Here is an 18,549-nt window from a genome sequence, read left to right as displayed (position 1 = left end):
TATGCCATCCAATTCCAGATCTTTATATATTCTTTCTGATCCAATACCAACAAAACCTAACTTTACTGATCCCTCGTTGAATCTTCTAACTTCCAAACCATCGTCACCATGGATCTTGCTACGTTCAACCAAGACATTTCCTTTTAGTCTTGTCTCTGGATCTATTCCCATATGGCCTTGTGCTCATAATTGTTACTCTGCTATATACAGCTCTTATTTACCTTTTCATCCTCAACTAATGTTCCTCCCCATTTCAGATGTCTGTGCCTACTTTTTATACCTCAAAAGGTGACCTACCATTCTTTATAACTCCTTGCATCTTTCAAACCGAGAACCAGGAATGTCATATACTGGCCCTATATCACTTCCCCCAACCCCTTCTAGGGCGTGCAATAAAAGGCACAACACTTTCTGAATCTTCATGCACTTCCCATTCCTCATCTCCTATTGTACCTTATCTAGGCAGGATATAGATTTTTGATCTTCGTTTACTAATCATTAACCAAGACACAGCCTGCCCAGAACTGCTCCTGTACCTTCACTTCCTCTTCCAAGAGAATGCTCAATCAATGATTTGGCTACCTCCTAGTACTCGCGTAATAGGCCTCATTCCGATCTGTCCTAACTTCTCGTTCACAATCTGGCGCATTGTCCATTCTTGCCTTCTGGAATGTTTAGCACTACTGCTCTGTGTCCAGTACTCACTGTGGGGTTTTCAAATATTTGCCATAAGTCGTTGTGCAGGCGGGAGATATTATACCGTGCAGTTGATACAAGCCTTCCAAATTCCTCTTTGTTGCTGATGTACATAAAGAGTCCCTGGAAATGAGAGAAAGAATACATGTCTTGTGTTGGATTCTAGAGCATTCAACAGGAGGGACTATACAGTCTCTGAATAAAGATCAAAAAGGACATGTACATCTATTACAGTAGATATTCACTTTTGCAGAAAAAATACTGGCTTCCCAAAAACAGTGCACAGAAAATCAATGGCTCAAGAACTAGCCTTTTTGTCTTGCAGCCGCCCTTTGTGGTTAAGAAACCGAACAGAAAGAAACTAGAGATAGGCCTTTTATAGGTATAACAAGAGAGCAGAATTGCAAATTTCATTTGCAAGTGAACAATGGCATCGTCAATGCGTCTGACCTCTGCACCTCCATCCATTCTTTAGGATTCAGGGGAAATTAACGCAAAGGACACATTTACTGCTTTTTTACAATCAGTAAAATGAAAACTAAAGGTTATCGTCAAACCTATGAGGTAAAATTTGAGCCGTATAAGACTTTCAATAACATACAATCAAGAAAAGGTTTTCAGACGATCAACTAAAACTATGCAAACTATTGACTACGAGCTGGTCTTCCTAGTATTGATTAATGCAAGATCAAATGACTAAACTGGCAGAATGAAAAACCTATTCAACAGTTTGTCTTAAAAGCTGTACTTTGAGCATTAACCACCGTAAATGGCCCCAGTGTGCCACATCCTGTGGGGCTGAAACAGTCTAACAGATTATGTGCTTTCCATCCATTTCCTGGTAGGTGAGCGCAGCAGAAGAAAGGAACATGCTCTTCCCTGCATATTCTGCCCTCAATTAACTTGCATCTATCTCCCCAAATTTAGTGGTGTGGGACACTTTGCACAGATACAGTATTTTTCCCCCAAAGTGAAAGTAAAAGCACAAATTTAATGTTGGGTAAGAAGTAGTGTCCTCATCCTCAATCCACATCTTTTAAAGACAGCAGAGGATCTAATGGGCTGCTGTAAAATTAAGCAAGTGCACACAAACATTTAAATCCCACAGTGAATTAACAAGCCACCTGAGGTAAACGATGTCCGAATGGAGGGCTGCACTATGTATACACTCCTTTGCCAAGGTAGAAGGTGCAGGAAAACAAAGTCTAAAATCTATTTGTCCATTAAGATATTTCTATTTTACCACTTTAAAGTTGGGTCAGAAATGTGAACATACAACTCGATTGAGGGCACGCCTGTTGGAAGGAAACATTTACGTAGAATGGTTGGTGAATTCATAATCAGATTCAAACCACAAACTAATTCACTTGGAGCACTGCTGGGCTGTCTGGTTCACATATACTGGCTACAATAACAAGATTGCCAATGCAAATGCGCAGATGGGCCCAATATGACAATAACTTGAGAGTATGGAAAAACAAGCACCCCATGCTTCTGCAGAAGTGCGCAGCCGACTAGGGAACTGGGCCCACATGCTTTACTTAACCCTGTAATCCCTAAAGTCTTAAGATTCTCTCGATCACCACCTTGTAATCCCTAAAGTCTTAAGATTCTCTCGATCACCACCTTGTGGAAGCAGCTACTGCCTCACGGGATCACATTAAAAAGTGCTTCTAAAAATATCAAAAGGGAAAATTAAAAGGAACATGTAGCCATGTAGTCTTCAAATAAGAGTCCTGCTTCATCCCAATTACAGAACCCACGCTTCCTGCTTAGTTTTTGCTTCAGAGCGCCTTTTGGTTACTACAATTGCCAATATTAGTAAAGATGTTTCTTTTTGCAGATTTTCTACTCCTTTCAATGAGAAACTCAGCATATCTGCAGAATATTTCAAGACCCTTTGTAGCCTCACTCCCTTGCTTTATTAATTTCATATTACGGCACTGGAGAGTCTTTGAAGGCGAACAGTGCTGGGTGCCGAGTCACCCATGTAAGTCAAAGGTGCATGCAGGAGTGCAGGACATTTTAATTTCCTCTTTCTCTACCTGTACGGCATTTGCAGCAATACTCCACATGCTTCTGGCAGTGGTATCTTTATTTTACACTTTCTGGGTGCACACCTGTTAACATTCAACGTTTGAATGCATGGCAGCATTGTGTTCTTTGCAGTGCTCACAATGGGTAGGCATGTTGTTTAAGCTCCATCTTTGTACTTCACTGTCCTTTTTTCAACCTTGCTCCTGCCTTGGTGTAGACAATGATGTGTAGAAAAACAGAGTGTAGGTGCACTCATTCAATTCTAGTTACATTAGAAAAAAACACTTCTAATTTATTAAGTGTCATTTGGGTGCAGAGGAGGTAACAGACCATGACACAATGTTGGGAATGCAAGTTATACAAGAAAGAGCATCCAAACGTATTGGATACTCCCATCCCCTGCACACCTTGGAGCTGAAAATTCAGCCAATATAATTATAAACCGTTTAAATTATTTCATATTTTCGCATTACATTAATTGGTTTAATTTTTAAAAAGAAAACAAACGAATGACAATGATTCAGTCCACAATAGTCCAATAGGTTAAACATTCTTTGTTTGATATCATCACAATGCGTTTCGGGATTCGGTTTCCCTTCATCAGGTGCAGTTCAAAAGCTAACAATACAATATGACATAACAATCCGTCAGTATAATATTTAACTATATTAGAAAGTTCGGAATAGATAAGAAAATCTCTTCAATATTTCACTAAAGAAAATGTATGCTCCAATCGACCGTGTTTGATAACCATTAAGTCGAGTATCTGCAAGCACCAGTGATATATGCCCAAGATAAATAAAAGTTACTCATTGTAGTAACTAAAGTACTCATAGTCCATTTCCTCCATCGGTCGTAAATCTCCCCCCGTCTCACCTTCGATCGCTTCTTGCTCTGTTCGCGGGAGGATTCCTCTTGTGGACGGATCAGGTCTTGTGTAGGCTCGCTCGAGTCTCGTCCGGCTCCAGATCTCGGAAAAGGTAGAAATGAACTTCCGGTAGAAGTTGGCAAGCCCCAGGAAGGATTGAACTTGTTTCACAGATGTGGGAGCGGGCCAAGCCAGTATGGCTTTTACCTTTGAAGGGTCCATACCAATTCCTTCTGGGCTAAGGATGAAACCTAGGTAGTGAACAGAAGTAACGTGAAACAAGCATTTTTCGGGTTTGGCTAAAAGTTTGTGTTCACAGAGTCGTCGTAATACTGGCTGTACATGCTCTTCATGCTTTAGAGGATCCTTGGAAAAGATCAATATGTCATCCAGATAGACAATGACGAAGAGGAATAACATGTCAGAAAACACCCTATCCATAAAACGTTGAAAGACTGTGGGAGCATTAGCTAGTCCAAAGGGCATGACTAGATATTCATAGTGACCAAAGGGTGTTCTAAAGGCTGTTTTCCATTCGTCTCCTTCCCGGACACGGATTAAATGGAAGGCCCCCCCGGAGATCCAACTTTGTGAATATTACGGCACCTCTCACAGCTTCCAGGATATCCGAGATCAGGGGCAGTGGGTACCAATCTTTGAGGGTGCATTGATTTATGCCACGATAGTCGAGGCAAGGTCTGAGTTCCTTGGTGTCCTTCTTGGGAACGAAGAACGACGAAGCACCCGCTGGAGATTTTGAGGGTCTTATGGTGCCGTTTTCAAGATTGGTGTCCAGGTATTCTCGAAGGGCCTTTTTCTCAGGTTCGGAAAGAATGAACATTCTGCCGAAGGGAATCACTGCTGAGGGATCTGTATCTATGGCACAGTCTTCAGGTCTGTGAGGGGGTAAGGCCTAGACTATGGCAGTTGAAAATACATCAGCATATCCCGGATAGGCCTCTGGGACTTGTATGATATTGGAAACCATGAGTGGTGTTTTTTGGTCTCTTAGTGATTCTTTAGGAGGTGTCAAGGAGGGATCCAGGGATAGACAGTGGGACATACAAAACTCTGAGCCCAGGAATAGTGATCCTGCTGTCCAATTGATATACGGATTGTGCTTTTGTAACCAGGGCATACCCAATACCATGGCGTAATGGGCTGACTTAATGAAGTCGAATGTAATCTGCTCTTGGTGATGATTTATGGAAAGTTGGATCTCTTTTGTCTGCAGGCTTATGGGTCCTGAAGAGAGAGGTCTTCCGTCGATTGCTTCCACCGGCTGCATGGTGCTTCGTGTTTCGTACGGAATATGATGACTAACAACCCAGTCTTGATCAATGAAAATTCCCATAGCTCCGCAGTCCACCAAGGCCAGAATGGGATAGGTCTCATTCTTGGAGGGCGACAGGAAGGCCTGTAGTATCACCAAATTGTTTTGTCCTGGAGAGTTTAAGGATGGAATTGATGTAGAGCAAACATCTCTCTCCCGACACCTTGCTCCATCTAGGACCGGGAGCTGGCGTTTCCCGAACGCCGTGGAGGGGCTAGAGGACATTCTCTAACAAGGTGTTTATCCGAGGCACAATACATGCACAGGCCTGTGTGGATCCTTCTCATCCTTTCTTGTGGGGAAATAGGTCCACGGATGGCTCCTATTTGCATGGGTTACGGATCTATGTCAGGGGTTGGGGCAGGATCGGTTTTTACAGAAGTCTCAAGGGAGTTCTTTTGAAAGGGTATCTTGGTCTTTCTTCTTTCAGCCTTTCTTTCCTGGATTCGGAAGTCTATTTGCATGGCTAGATCCATAAGAGCCTGGAATGAGCTAGGACGAGCCACTCTGGCTAATTCATCCTTTATATCCTCATTTAGACCCCTGCGAAATAGAGTGAAACTTGCTTCTGAGGACCAATCTGCTTCCTTGGCAAGTTGTTTGAATCTAGTAACATACGTTAGCATATCCTGGGATCCCTGTCGGAAATCAAGTAACCGTTCCTGAGCACTATCAACCTGTTCTGGGCGGTCGAACATAGTATTGAGTGCCTGAATAAATCCATCATAATCATCCAGGAGGGCATCTCCAGAGTTGATTAGGGGAGTGGTCCAGGTCAAGGCGTTCCCTGTGAGGTGCGAGATTATGAAGCCCACCTTCGCCCTGGAAGTTGAAAAATAGTAGGGCTTAAAAGTAAAATGCACCAAGCAGGAATCCACGTAAGGACTTTGCCGTACCATCATATTTGTCTACCACTCCACCCAGTAACACACTCTCCTTGTTAGCGGAGTCGCGAGACAAAACAAGTTGCTTTAACGCAGAATTCTCCGCTTTTAAGTTCTGCACTTCAGTTGTTAGTTCTTGCATGCCACGCATGAGGTCCTGGACTGCTTTCTCCATAGCAGTATCAGTGTCGGTCGTTTGGCGTCTCAAACTGTCGTAAATCTCCCCCCGTCTCACCTGGGATCGCTTCTTGCTCTGTTCCGTGGGAGGATTCCTCTTGTGGACGGATCGGGTCTTGTATAGGCTCGCTCGAGTCTCCTCCGGCTCCAGAGCGCATTCAGAGTTCCAGGAAGGTCGCAGTTCCAGCATGTCCAGGAAGAAAGTAGCGGTTGCTAGGGTTAAGGATTCCGGGAGCAGATGGAAAAGATGGAAGGAAGGAAGAAGGGACCAGGAAACTAGGAATAGTGGATTCTCCGAACAGCACACGCACGTCTAGTCACTACCTAAGGATAGCGTTGAGACGCGCGGGCCGCGGGGGTGTGGCCAATTTATAGAACGTTACGTGTCCGACGTAAAGGCTGGTGCGAGGCAAGTCACTTGGCACGGCCATGTTGGGAGTAACAAGGAATACAAGCCCCGTCGCGATAAGGACCAGGAAGTCCACAAAGGGCAAGTTCTATGGGTCATGACACCATCCTTGTGGGCGTTCCCAAACTTGGGGACGGTACTGGAACCTTTTGCAGGGAAACATTGAGCTTCCCCTTTAAATTTAGTATAGGGTGCAGGGTGCGGTCTCAGACGTGGGAATGCCCCACTGAGGCCCCGCCCTCCGGTGTCTCCCCTCAGTCCCTTAACACATATCGGACGCTTAGATACCTGGCTACACTTATTACCTATAAGCCAGTGGCATACTAGCGGGGGAAGGTGGGTGGGACGTATGGAGAAGAGGGGACTATGGACTATGAGTAATCTAGTCACTACGGTGAGTAACTTTAATTACTCATACATCCTGTCCCCTTTCCTCCATCCTTGTGGGTGATTCCACCGAACAAGAACCTAGGGTGGAGCGGTCACAACCTGCCTCATATCTAGGATGAAGCAAAAAGGTTCTTCGGAACCGCCTGACCAAACTCTGCATAGTGCTTGGAGCTAGTGTCCAGCAAGTAGTGCTTACAGAAGGCCGACGGAGTGGCCCAAGTAGCCGCCTTGCTGGTCTCTGAAACACCATGACTGTGGCCATAACTCTGACCGCATGCACATGAAACCCCTCAGGAACAGGTTTGCCCATGGCCGTGTACGCTGCCAAAATGACCTGAACCATCCATTGGGCAATGGAAGCCTGAGAACCAGGGCCGGTGCCCTCAAAAGTCATAAACAATGCCTCAGACCGCCTGAAGGATTACGTCCGAGAGAGATAAAACTTGAGATCCCTCTTGAGGACCAAGGAATGTAGGGCCTTCTCAGCCTTCGACTGTGGGTTCGGGAAGAACACCGGCAGGCAAATCTCTTGGTTCCGATGGAACAGAGAGACCAACTTGGGCAGAAAAGTTTGGCCGAGTGTGTAAGATGACCTGGTTGTTGTGAAACGCGGTGAAGGTCTTGCGTGAAGACACCCCCTGCAACTCTTTAACCCGGAGGTGAAAGCCACCAATAAAACAGTCTTTAGCGTCACTAAGCGGATGTCCACAGAGGCCATCAGCTCGAAAAGCTTGCATTGCAAGGCTGCAAGAACCACATTAAGGCCCCAGACCGGATGCGGCCAATGCATCAGAGGATAAAGCATGGACAACCCCTTAAGGCGGGCCTTAACCACCTGGTTGGCCACTGGAAACATGTTTAGGGGAATTCTTGTAAGCCTCAATGGCCGCCAAATACGTGCAGCAAATATCCACCTGAACTCCCAAACGAGCTAGGTGGGCTGAAAAGGCCAGTACGTCATCTGGAGGATGGTAGAGGCAAGGGAACAGGAAGACAAACCCGTGGACACTACGGATAGGATCCACGGGTTGCTGAAAAGATGCTTACAGGTGTCCTGAACAGAGCCAAACGGCTCCCCACAGGCGAGCTGTGTTCGAGGACTTTGATGTCACTGCTTCTTGGTGTCAGGGGTGGGGAAGCGGTAAAATCCACGCAACGTGCTCTGCTGCTTCCTTCTGCTGTCACTGGGAGACCTGTAAGGCCTCCGTGTACAGCGGTCCTGGAACCCCTTGAAGCCAGAGAAAGTGTGGGGCTTGAACTCACTCATGCCCTGGGACAGAGGGAAGGTTTTCTGACCTGGTTTTGTCAGGATGGCCAAGGACTTAGCGAATTGAGTGGATGTTTTCTTCTTTATCAAATCATCATCGGTCGACGAATGATGCAGGATCCCTGCACTTCAGATGAAAACTTTGTGGCGTGCATCCACGCTGTCCTTTTCATCTCGACCCCAAGGCACAACCCTCTGCTGGCTGTGTCGATGTGGGAGACCGAAGACTCCATGAGATCCTGAGAAATGGTCTGTGCATCTGCCAGACCGGCCTTGAAGGAGGCCTCCCTGTCCGAAGACAGCTCGGGGAGAAATTCCAGAGCTCCTGCCACAGCTTCTGGTTAGCCGCAGCCAAGAGGGCGTCCGCGTTGGCTTGCCACAGATGCAGCCCTGAGATGGAGTAACAGCGAAGAGGCAACTGGAGGTGGCTCCCGTGGAGGAAGACGACAAAGACAATGGTTTAGAATATGAGGCTGCAGCCACCACAAGGGCATGGGGCTGTGGGTGAGACACAAGGAGGATTGGCTCCCCGTCCATCAGCCTAAACCTGCTATCTAACTTCTTATTCATCTGGGCAGTGGCCCTGTGGAGGGGGCTGCTACATGGAGCACGGCTCCCCAGATGGTTGGTGTGAGGACGGTGGAGAAGGATGGAAGATCTCCCTCCACTGTAACAAACGATTCTTCAATGCCCTGTGACTGAGAGGGCTGCAGGCTGAACATGAGTCCCAGCGGTGGTAGGGCCCCAAACACTCAAGACAGTGAGCATAGAGGTCCGAGGCCGGGAACGAGCAGTCGCATGAGGCGTATGTCGTGAATCCTCCTGCACCGAAGAGAAGTGAAATAATTATTGAAAAAACAAATGGGTGCAAGCAGAAAGCTAAAAAAAAGTCTACGTGCTGGCTGTCAGGTCTCTACACAGTCCGTGCGGAAAAAGGGACTGAGGTGAGGAGCCGGAGGGTGGGGCCTTGGCACAGCGTTACCACGTCTGAGGCCACTTCCCGTGTGCTATACTAAATTTAAAGGGGAAGCTAAATTTTTCGCTGCCAAAGGTTCCAGTACCGTCCCCATGCTGGGGGACGCCCACAAGGATGGAGGAAAGGGGACAGGATGTATGAGTATTTTCATGCAGTGGAGAGCACAAAATGTTTAAAACATTCTTCGCGGAATTGGTGTCCTTTCGGTGCGTGTGGTCAGATGTGCACAACATGCATAAAGAAGGTTACATTAGGTAAATGTTTCAAAAGTAGAGAAGCACAGTGTGTGAAAATAATAGAAAAAATGATTTTAATTACCTATTGCATCCCCTGAGGTTGGAGATCGTGTGTAAATGGAGAGAACTTTTGGCAGCTGGAAAAGAATGGGAAACATAGTGCCCATTCAGGGTTTAGTGTAGCATTAAAGGAAAACAAATTAAGAGAACAAGGAGACATGTTACTATCTGTGCTCAGAGCAAACGCATTCAAAATGAATCCTCGTAGGCAAATGGGAGACTGTGTTGCACCACTTGTATGTATTAGGTTGCCATGGCACTGGGGTGCGACATGGTAGAAGAACTAGTCTATTAAGGGCTTCCATGTTAGTATCACTGCCATGGTAACGGCCGTAAAAATAAAGAATTGACTAATCCGTATATACATTAGGCAATGTGTGGCTTGGAGAAAATAGTGCAATACCATAATTCAGGCATTAAAATGTGTCCTGAATAGGCTGAAACTCTGGAGATATGGGGATTGCAAAAAGGGTAAAAGGAAGTAATATGTGATGATAAAATGGCCGCCATTGGCGATGTATGAATAAGGAACTACCGGTGTGGTAGGGAATTTTAGTCCTAAAGACCTATGGACAGGATCGCTCGGCAGAGTGTAGCTAGTGTCTGAGTACGTAGTGCAGTACCAGGGAGAGCTCCAGATGAATCATATGAGAAGGAAAGATCTGAATGCTTAATATGGCATTGTGTAGCCAATATAACATTAAAGAATAAATGGAGAATATATATATAACACGCATGCGCAATAATGTGCATCTTTTATATAAATTGTACACTTAAGTGTAGATGATGCAATTTTCCTACAAGAACGCTAACATACTAAGAAAACTCACAAAGTCTGTCCTGACTTATGTCAGTTTTTATATGTATATAGTATGTATACGAGATATAAATTGTGCACATATACAAAATGTAAACGCCTATCCGCCTCATATGTATTGAAGACTCACATTAAAGTAAAGCCTCAAGGAGTAAACAAGGTTTCCCTTTTCCTTGGACTGTCTGGGTGGGCACAGATGGCACCTTTATTGTACCCTTTCCAGCGCACTCCTGTGCATCTTTTGTTACTAAATGGCAGCCTTCTGTCCACTACAGTGGTAAAAAAAAAAGACTTGTTACGTTGTATAAGTCCTGCCTTTGTGCTTGACTGTCCTTCTGGCCACCTTCCTCCCGAGTAGGTGAAAGAAATGACAATATACAGTTATTCTTCACTGGCTCTGGCCTGTGTAGAATAACTGGCTCAGTTGCCCTGGAAAGCTGTGGGCCTGTAGTAGGCACACATCAGGACTGACATCAAGCTCAACATATTCAAGCCTCAACTCTCATTAAGTGCAAAATCTCTTTCTGGTTCATCATCGACTGAGATCTCCCATTCAAGACTTATTTCCAGGTAGACCCAAGCAGGATGGTACTAGCTTATGCCTCTTTAAAGAGTCAAACACCTCATCCCTCACCAAGTTTCAGAAAAATTGTCAAAGCCCTGGTCAACTTCTACCGGGACAGTGGCAATGCCACTCTTGCAGGAGTCCCAGATTCCACATTGGCACCTCTGAACACCGTCCACCATGCCTCCCTAAAGGACCATTAACATTGTGTCATATCACTTCCATTCTTAAGGAACTGCACGGACTAGCCTTCCAAGCATGCATCATGTTTGAGACAACCTGCATCAATGACAAAATCAGTCACAACAAAACACCACTCTACTTATAAGAGAAACTGACCAACCTGGAGGCCAGCAGACCAACAGAAACCCCATCATCACCAGAATGCACAAAAAAAAAGAAATTGCATTGGCTAAAAAGAGCAGGAACATAAGCATTTTCCTGCTAATCACTCACCCTCTATCTCACGCTGCAAGGCGGAACATCTCATTGATCAATCAACTTAACCCTAACTTCTCCAATGCTTTGCGGTTAGGTTTGAACTTTGTGCAGCCTGGTACTGTGAAACCTGTACTGCACACTCGATGCTTTACCTAGGCATTATAGATTTGCTGATGGTCTATACCAAGAAGCAGAGGTTTGTTAGAGCCTCAGGTTCGACTGAACTTTTTAGGGTCCCCTAAACATTTTCCTTTTCCCCCTTCATTATATTTGAGATGTTGTCCTCTTTTTGTGGGCAGAGTGACTTCTACTGAAGTCCCCCTGCCGCTTCAACCTTTTTACGCATATGGTCCTCAGCAGCCCATAAGGCTCCTAGCCCAGGAGTGGCCTTTTGTGCACCCCTTTTGCTATAGGGTGGTTTTGCAGAATAGACTGGCGGCAGCTGCAATTTAGGTTTGTCTTCACAGAGGTGGAAGCATATTTACTGCCTTGGTAGCCAAATGTACCTTTTTGGTAGCCATGGTGATGCTAATGTATTTTTCAAGTCCTGCCCTAAGCGATTTTGTTTCCTGGGATTTCTTGGTTCAGGGAAAGTGCGAGTCAAGCTGAAAATAGTCTATCTGCAGACATAGGCTCACTTTGAGCTCAGTCATGCACTCTCCATAGGGGTTGCAACTGGCTGAGACAAGTGCCCTGCCCTGGCTTGTCGTGGGAGTTTGTTTTTTGGGCCAATCTGACTGGCTGGCCTCCAAAAATCTTTGTGTGATTGTGTAAGTGTAGTCTCAGCCAGCTTTCCTGCCTTAGACATCTGTAGGACACCCTTTATTTTTGCTTTGTTTAGTGTGACGATTCACTAGGTGTCGTCACTTCTATGAGGCTAGGGAGGTGAGGTCGCTACCTAATAGTGTCCCCTAGGGGTGGTTTAATGCGAGAGAGCTCATGGGGAGGGACTCCCCTCTCTGGGGACAAGGACAACCACCTGGGGTACAGCCTGTTGAACATCACCTGATCATTCTCTAGCCCCCACCCTCCATTCCAAACCACTTCCTTGAAAGTAGACCAATGTATTCCTGTAGTACATGGGATACAACCAAAATAGCAAGTACTCGGACGGAGAAGAGCACAGACGACATGAAGATTATGGGTATCAGTAGGAAAGATCAAAAATAACATTCTCAATGGTAGATTTGTTTGAATTTCGGCTGTATGAACATTACTTGCAGCTGAAAAATTACGAACACATCTACCATTCAGTGAGATTACAGTGAACAAGGAGCGTGGGTTCCCTGACCCTTGTTCACCTGTGTCGCAAAGGGATGGCAGAGGCACACATTGAAGTGTGCCGCCTGAAGGTGAGGGGGTGGGGACTGGGGGAGAGGGTTGTCGGAAATGTCAGCGGGAGACAAAACCGAAAGTTATTTTCTCCTTCGGACACTTCGGGTTCGAACAATTCATCGATAACCAGATTATGGACTGTGCTTGTAATGGTATCAGGTGGTCCCGGGGAGGTACAAAGATCAAGGTGTCAAAAGAAACCAAGGACTTTCACAATCCACCAGAGAGGGAATGACAACAATGTATAAAAAGAGACGATGGACTAAAGAAGTTGTCAAGCCCAGCCAGGAAAGCCAACAGGTGTGGAAACCATCCAGAGCGGGAGTTTCAAATCCTGTTGGCAGACCGGAAGCATAAAAGAGTGGAGGACGCCGGCGGTTCGCTGAGGGAGTTTTCCATGGGTCCAGCTGGAGTGGATTCGAGCACGAAGCAGCAAAATCGAACCGAGCAGTACAGCAGAGCACAGAGCCGTCGCAGTGCTGCAGGGCCAGATGAGAAAAGCCCGCAGAGTCGGAGAGATGTACCCCAGTCCCAGAAAGCCTCTGTGGCATACGGTAGTCCCAAAGAAAGTAACAGGAGGTACGAGAGACCTGGAGGGTACGCAGGGATGGAAGAGAGGCAGGCTGGATCGGCTCTCCCTTGGCCGTCATAACAACCAAACTATTGGGAAGAGTGGAGTGAGCATCCGAGGAGAACATTCTCATTGCAGTGGCAGCAATAAGCCAACTGACCCCACCAGAGATGGGTCGGGGACCCTAGAAGTATCAAATCAACAGTGGCAGTCATAAGCCCGCTGACCCAACAGAAGCCAAAAAGTACAACAAAGGAAGGTTTCTTCATTACAGTAGCAGGCATAAGACAACTGACCCAAGATGGAAGACAGAGTACCACAGTGAAGGAACAAGTTACTTACCTGTAACTGTTGTTCTCCAGCATGGGTCTGGCATGGATTCACATGCTCATGAATATTCCCCGTCAGGCTGGGAATCCTCTGTAAAGAAAAAATCAGTATCAGTTTCGTTTCTGATCCGTCTTTCTTAGTAGTAACCAATCACTGATCTCTGGGTCATACTGCCCCCAGCCAATGACTGCCCTCTCCCTAAGCCCCGTCTCTGGCAGCCATCCTCAGATTTGGTAGCACGCAAAGTGGCAGTATGACCAAGTGAAGAGCCGCAGAGGGGTAGGCGGGAGGGTTCGCATGTGAATCCATGCCAGACCCATGCTGGAGAACAACATTTACAGGTAAGTAACTTGTTCCTTCTCCAGCATGGTGTCTGGCATGGATTCACATGCTCATGAATAAAAGAATACATAGCAGTACACACATGCACAACCACGGGAGGTGGCAAAGGCTCAACATTAAGCATTACATCCAAAACTCAACATTAAGCAATTCTTACCTCCTCACCAGGCTCACCTTAGGCGAACAGGTTGCGCAGCACTGCTTGACTGACCCTGGACTCCTCCCTGGAGTCCCGATCGACGCAGTAGAATCTTGTGAAGGTGTGCGTCGACCTCCACTTAGCAGCCCTGCAGATGTCCAGCAGGGCCACACCAGACAGGAACGCCGTGGTAGCAGCGATCACTCTGGTCGAAAGGGCTCTCGGACGGCCGGGCATCGGTCGGTTTGCCAACCGGTGACAGTGCATGATGCAGCCGGAGAACCATCTGGAAATGGAAGTCTTCGAGAGAGCCTTCCCTTGATTCACAGACCCAAAGTTCACAAACAGCTGTGACGTCTTCCGAAAACTGTTCGTGCGGTCCACATAGAACTTCAGCGCTCTAGCTACATCCAGCGAGTGCAGAGTCCTCTCGGCCGGTGTCGAAGGCTACGGGAAGAAAACTGGTAACACCAAGGGCTCGTTGAGGTGGAAGTCCGACGGCACCTTGGGCATGAAGGAGGGGTGCGTTCTCAGCACCACCCTTGTCTCATGAAAAGTCAAGTTTGGAGGCTTGCAAGATAGGGCCTGGATCTCTCCTACCCGTCGTGCGGAGATGATGGCCACAAGGAACGCCGTCTTCCATGACAGGAACTTCAAAGGCGCCGAATGCATAGGCTCGATTGTGGCCCCCATGAGCCTGGTCAGCACCACATTAAGCTCCCATGCCGGGGCAGAAGCCTTCACCGGCGGGAACGATCGGAATAGTCCCTTCATAAATTCCTTCTCCAGACGATGAGACCACAAGGACACCCGTCCCGTAGTCCTGGTATATCGGGAGATGGCAGCCAGATGTATTTTGATGGAGGCGTGAGCCAGTCCAGCTTTGGCCAGCGACAGTAGGTACGGCAGTACTTGAGGGGCCGTAATCCGCAGAGGGTTAATCTTCTGTGCATGGCACCAGACAGAGAACCTCTTCCACTTATGACCGTAACACTTGAGAGTTGAGGCCGCCCTGGCTTTTGCAAGAACCTCTCTGCAGTCAGCCAGATATCGTACCCTCCAAACTCTAGCGCTGCAGGAGCCAGGCCTGCAAGTTCAGCGACTCCGGGTCGTGATGAAGAATGGCGCCTCCTTCTCCGGAGAGAAGAGCCGCGTCGGCCGGCAGCTTGACTGGTGGGGACGTTGACAAGTCCAGAAGGTCCAGGAAACAGATCTGCCTCGGCCACGCAAGTGCAACGAGGATCATTCTGCACCTGGACTTCTTGAGCTGGTTGATGAGGCAGAGCAGCAACGGCAACGGAGGGAACGTGTATAGAAACAGGCCATCCCAAGGGAACGAGAAAGCATCGCCCATGCTCCTCGGCTGCGGGAACTGCTGGCGCGCCTCTGGCACTTGGAGTTCGTCGCCGTCGCGAAAAGGTCAATCCGGGGTTTGCCCCATCGTCGAAAGAGCCGATCCACCAGGTCCTGACGTAGGTCCCACTCGTGGCACGAGCGCAGCTCCCTGCTGAGTGAGTCGGCGATGGTGTTTTTTATTCTTGCCAAGTGGAAGGGAACCAGAAACACCCTCTGGACGACGGCCCAGTGCCACAGATCCTGGGCCTCCTTGGATAGGGCTGGGGATCGGGTGCCTCCCTGCTTCCGTATGTAGAACACTGTGGGTGTTGTCGGTAAAGTTCCTCACCACCTTGTCCTTGAGGGATGGAAGGAACGACTTGAGCGCCCAGAACTCTGCTCAGAGCACCAGAATGTTGATGTGGAGAGACCTCTCCTCTGGGAGAAAAAGACCTCTTGCATGGAGATCTCTGGTGTGGGGCCCCCCAACCCTCCAGAGAGGCGTCCGTCGTCACCGTCTCCTGAAACGCTGGGGTCTGAAGGCCGTGCCTGTAGTGAGGTGCGCATAGGTACCCCACCATAGGATCGCCCGACGGAACTCCTCGTCGAGAGGGATCCCGTCTTCGAAGCAGCCCGTTGCCTAAAATCAGCAGGCGTCGAGGAACTCCTGTAGCGGACGCATCTGAAGTCTGCAAAGGGGCACAAGATAGATGCATGAGGACATCATCCCGAGGAAGGACTTGATGGACCTCACCCTGGCCACGTCGGTGGCTAGCAGGCGCTGCACCCTGCCCAGAATGGCCTTCGTCCTCTCTTCTGACGGGGAGGCCAATTGCCCCACTGTATCGAACTTTGCTCCCAGAAACAGTGCTACTTGCGACGGAACCAGGTGGGATTTGGGGTAGTTGATGGCGAATCCCAGTTCCGTGAGCAGCCGGACGGTCCTCGCTGTGTGTCTGTGTGTTCGACGGCGAGTTCTCTTGTCCTTGCCCGGATTAGCCAGTCGTCCAGGTAGGGGTAGACGTGGATCCCCTGCAGGCGCAGCCGCGCCACCACTGGTGCCTGGCACTTGGTAAATACCCTGGGTGCAGACTTCAATCCGAACGGCAGGGCTCTGAATTGGTAGTGGTGTCCCTGAACCACGAAACTGAGGAACATTCTGTGTCCTTTTAGAATGGGGATGTGGAAGTAAGCATCTTCCAGGTCCAACGACGATAGGAAGTCACCCTCCTCCAGCTGTCTCAGCACGTGCTGGAGGGTGACCATCCTGAATTTCTGCGCCTTGATGTATTTGTTTAACCGACGCAGGTCCAGGATGGGGCGCCAACCGCCTGTCTTCTTTCTGACGAAGTACCTTGAGTACACTCCGGAGCCCCGGAGCCTCCTGGGCACGAGCTCGATGGCACCTTTCTTGAGCATCGCCCTTACCTCCAACAGCAGTTGAGGGACGTGATTCTCCTTCCTGGCCACGGGAGGAATGCGAGGGCACTTCTTTTGGAATTCCAGCGAGTGCCCGTTGGTCAGGGTGTCCAGCACCCAACGGTCGGTGGAGATGGACTCCCACACGCTGACGAACTTCCACCGGGGTGCTTTGGTGGTGGTCCGACGACACGGCCGGGGCAGTCTTGTTTGGAGGAGGCATTGCCGCCTTGGCCTCCTTGACGACGACGGCGGGATCCCCCTTGCTTGCCGCAACCTCTGTAGGCCTCCTGGGAAGAGGAGCGGGCCGCCTGGCGGTATGTAGAAGAGCCACCGCTCTTCTACATATCCCTTGGAGGCCCCCTGTCTGCCTCCGGAGCTCTGAAAGGGCCGTCGTTGTTGAAGTACCCCTAGGGCCCGGGCCGTCTCCGAGTCGGTCTTGATGGCTTGGAACGACTCGTCCACCGCCTTACCAAAAAGGTTGTTGCTGTCGAACGGCATATCCAACACTCTGGTCTGGACGTCCTGGCAAAAGTCTGTTGCCTTGAGCCATCCTCGTCGTCGGAGGCAAACTCTGTTGCCCAGTTGGCGAAAACCGGTGTCGCCAATGTCCGTTGCCACCGTTATGGCGTGATCTAACGCCACCTTGCCTTCCTAGAGAATTTGTAGGGCCTCCGCCCTCTTGTCATCCGGTAGGAAGTCTAGCAGGGGAGCTATTTGAACCAAAGCTCCCTGTCGTAGCGGTTAACGATTGTAATGGCATTGGCCGCCTTAATCGTTGTCGCCGCCGACGAGATGACTCGTCCCATGGAGTCCAACCTCTTGCCCTCGCTGTCCGGCGGGGAAGTGGAAGTTGAAGCCGCCGCACCCGCTGCTTTCTTCTTGGCCGCTGCCGAGACGGCAGAGTCCGGCGTGGGCTGGGCCCTGAGGCACAAGGGGGCGGCATCGGGAACTCGGTACTTCTTCTCGTACCTGTCCCTCTTGGCGGGTGTCATGGAAGGGTTCTTGAGGATAGCATGCCCCTCGTCCCAGATGTCGTCGAGCAACGGCACCGCGAGGACCGTCTTCCTCTTGGCCTCTCGTCGCTGGTAAAGAAACCCTTCCTTTTTTTGTTCTTCAGGGCAGAGCTGGAAGAGCTCGGATGCCCTGGTTATGATGGCATGAAAAGAGCCAATTTCGTCGGCTGGAGAAGCCCGAGCGGGGGGGTATGGGGGCGATGACGGGATGTCCATTGTGTCATCGCCGCCATCGTCATCTGTCCCCGTCGCTGTATCCTCTCTAGGGTCCGGCGAGAGGGATGAGGGGTCAACAGGCCTCGCAGGCACGAAGGGAGGCGAGGGGTGGACTGTCCTCCGCTTGTGCGGAGGGCTTCCCGACAGGCCTGGTTCCGGATCCTCCGTCGGGGTCCGTGGTAATCTCGTCCTTATCTCAGTACACAAGGATTGGATCGCCAACAAAATGGCCGCCAAGCTATCCTGGGGCTCAGGTAATGGCTGCGACGGACGGGATGGCTGCTCCACTGGGCCCTCTTCGTCGCCATCGTTGCTATCTTCAAACACATCAGGGGGGACCGTCCCCTGGGATCGAACCTTCTCGAACCTCTCGTTGAGGCCTATGAACCTCTCGTTGAGGCCCTTCTCGGTTTCCACCAGATCCTCCTCAGAGGCTGATTCCGAGTCTGTAATGGCCACCGCCCCCCCCCCCCCTCTTTTTCCACCGGGGACTTCACGGGGGTCTTAACGATGGGCTGGAAAGAGGATTCCCTCCGCGGTGGCAGGGATACTCTGGGCCCAGAGGCCGTTTCCACTGGCGTAGTCTCAGCCAGCTTTGCCAGGGTCCGCAGCGACCACTTCGATAGAGGCCTTTGCCGGCTGGATCAAAGCCCTCACCACCTTAGGTGCATCCTGGGCCTTCGCCTTGGG

General features: G+C 49.2%; 1 protein-coding gene across 2 annotated transcripts in view; it reads right to left on the bottom strand.

Annotated features, from left to right (window-relative positions):
- The window catches only part of PLOD3 (procollagen-lysine,2-oxoglutarate 5-dioxygenase 3), a 796,608-nt gene that overhangs the window by 121,039 nt on the left and 657,020 nt on the right, over positions 1-18,549 (bottom strand). For both annotated transcript variants that reach the window (XM_069646170.1, XM_069646173.1), the window contains exon 14: positions 706-819. In XM_069646170.1, coding sequence (XP_069502271.1) covers positions 706-819 — 114 coding nt within the window. The remainder of the gene's footprint in view (positions 1-705; positions 820-18,549) is intronic.

This window comes from Ambystoma mexicanum, chromosome 1p (assembly GCF_040938575.1).
Source record: "Ambystoma mexicanum isolate Mex_15411 chromosome 1p, UKY_AmexF1_1, whole genome shotgun sequence".
In the NCBI taxonomy this organism is placed as follows: Eukaryota; Metazoa; Chordata; class Amphibia; order Caudata; family Ambystomatidae; genus Ambystoma; species Ambystoma mexicanum.
This window is presented reverse-complemented; position numbering and strand designations above follow the sequence as displayed.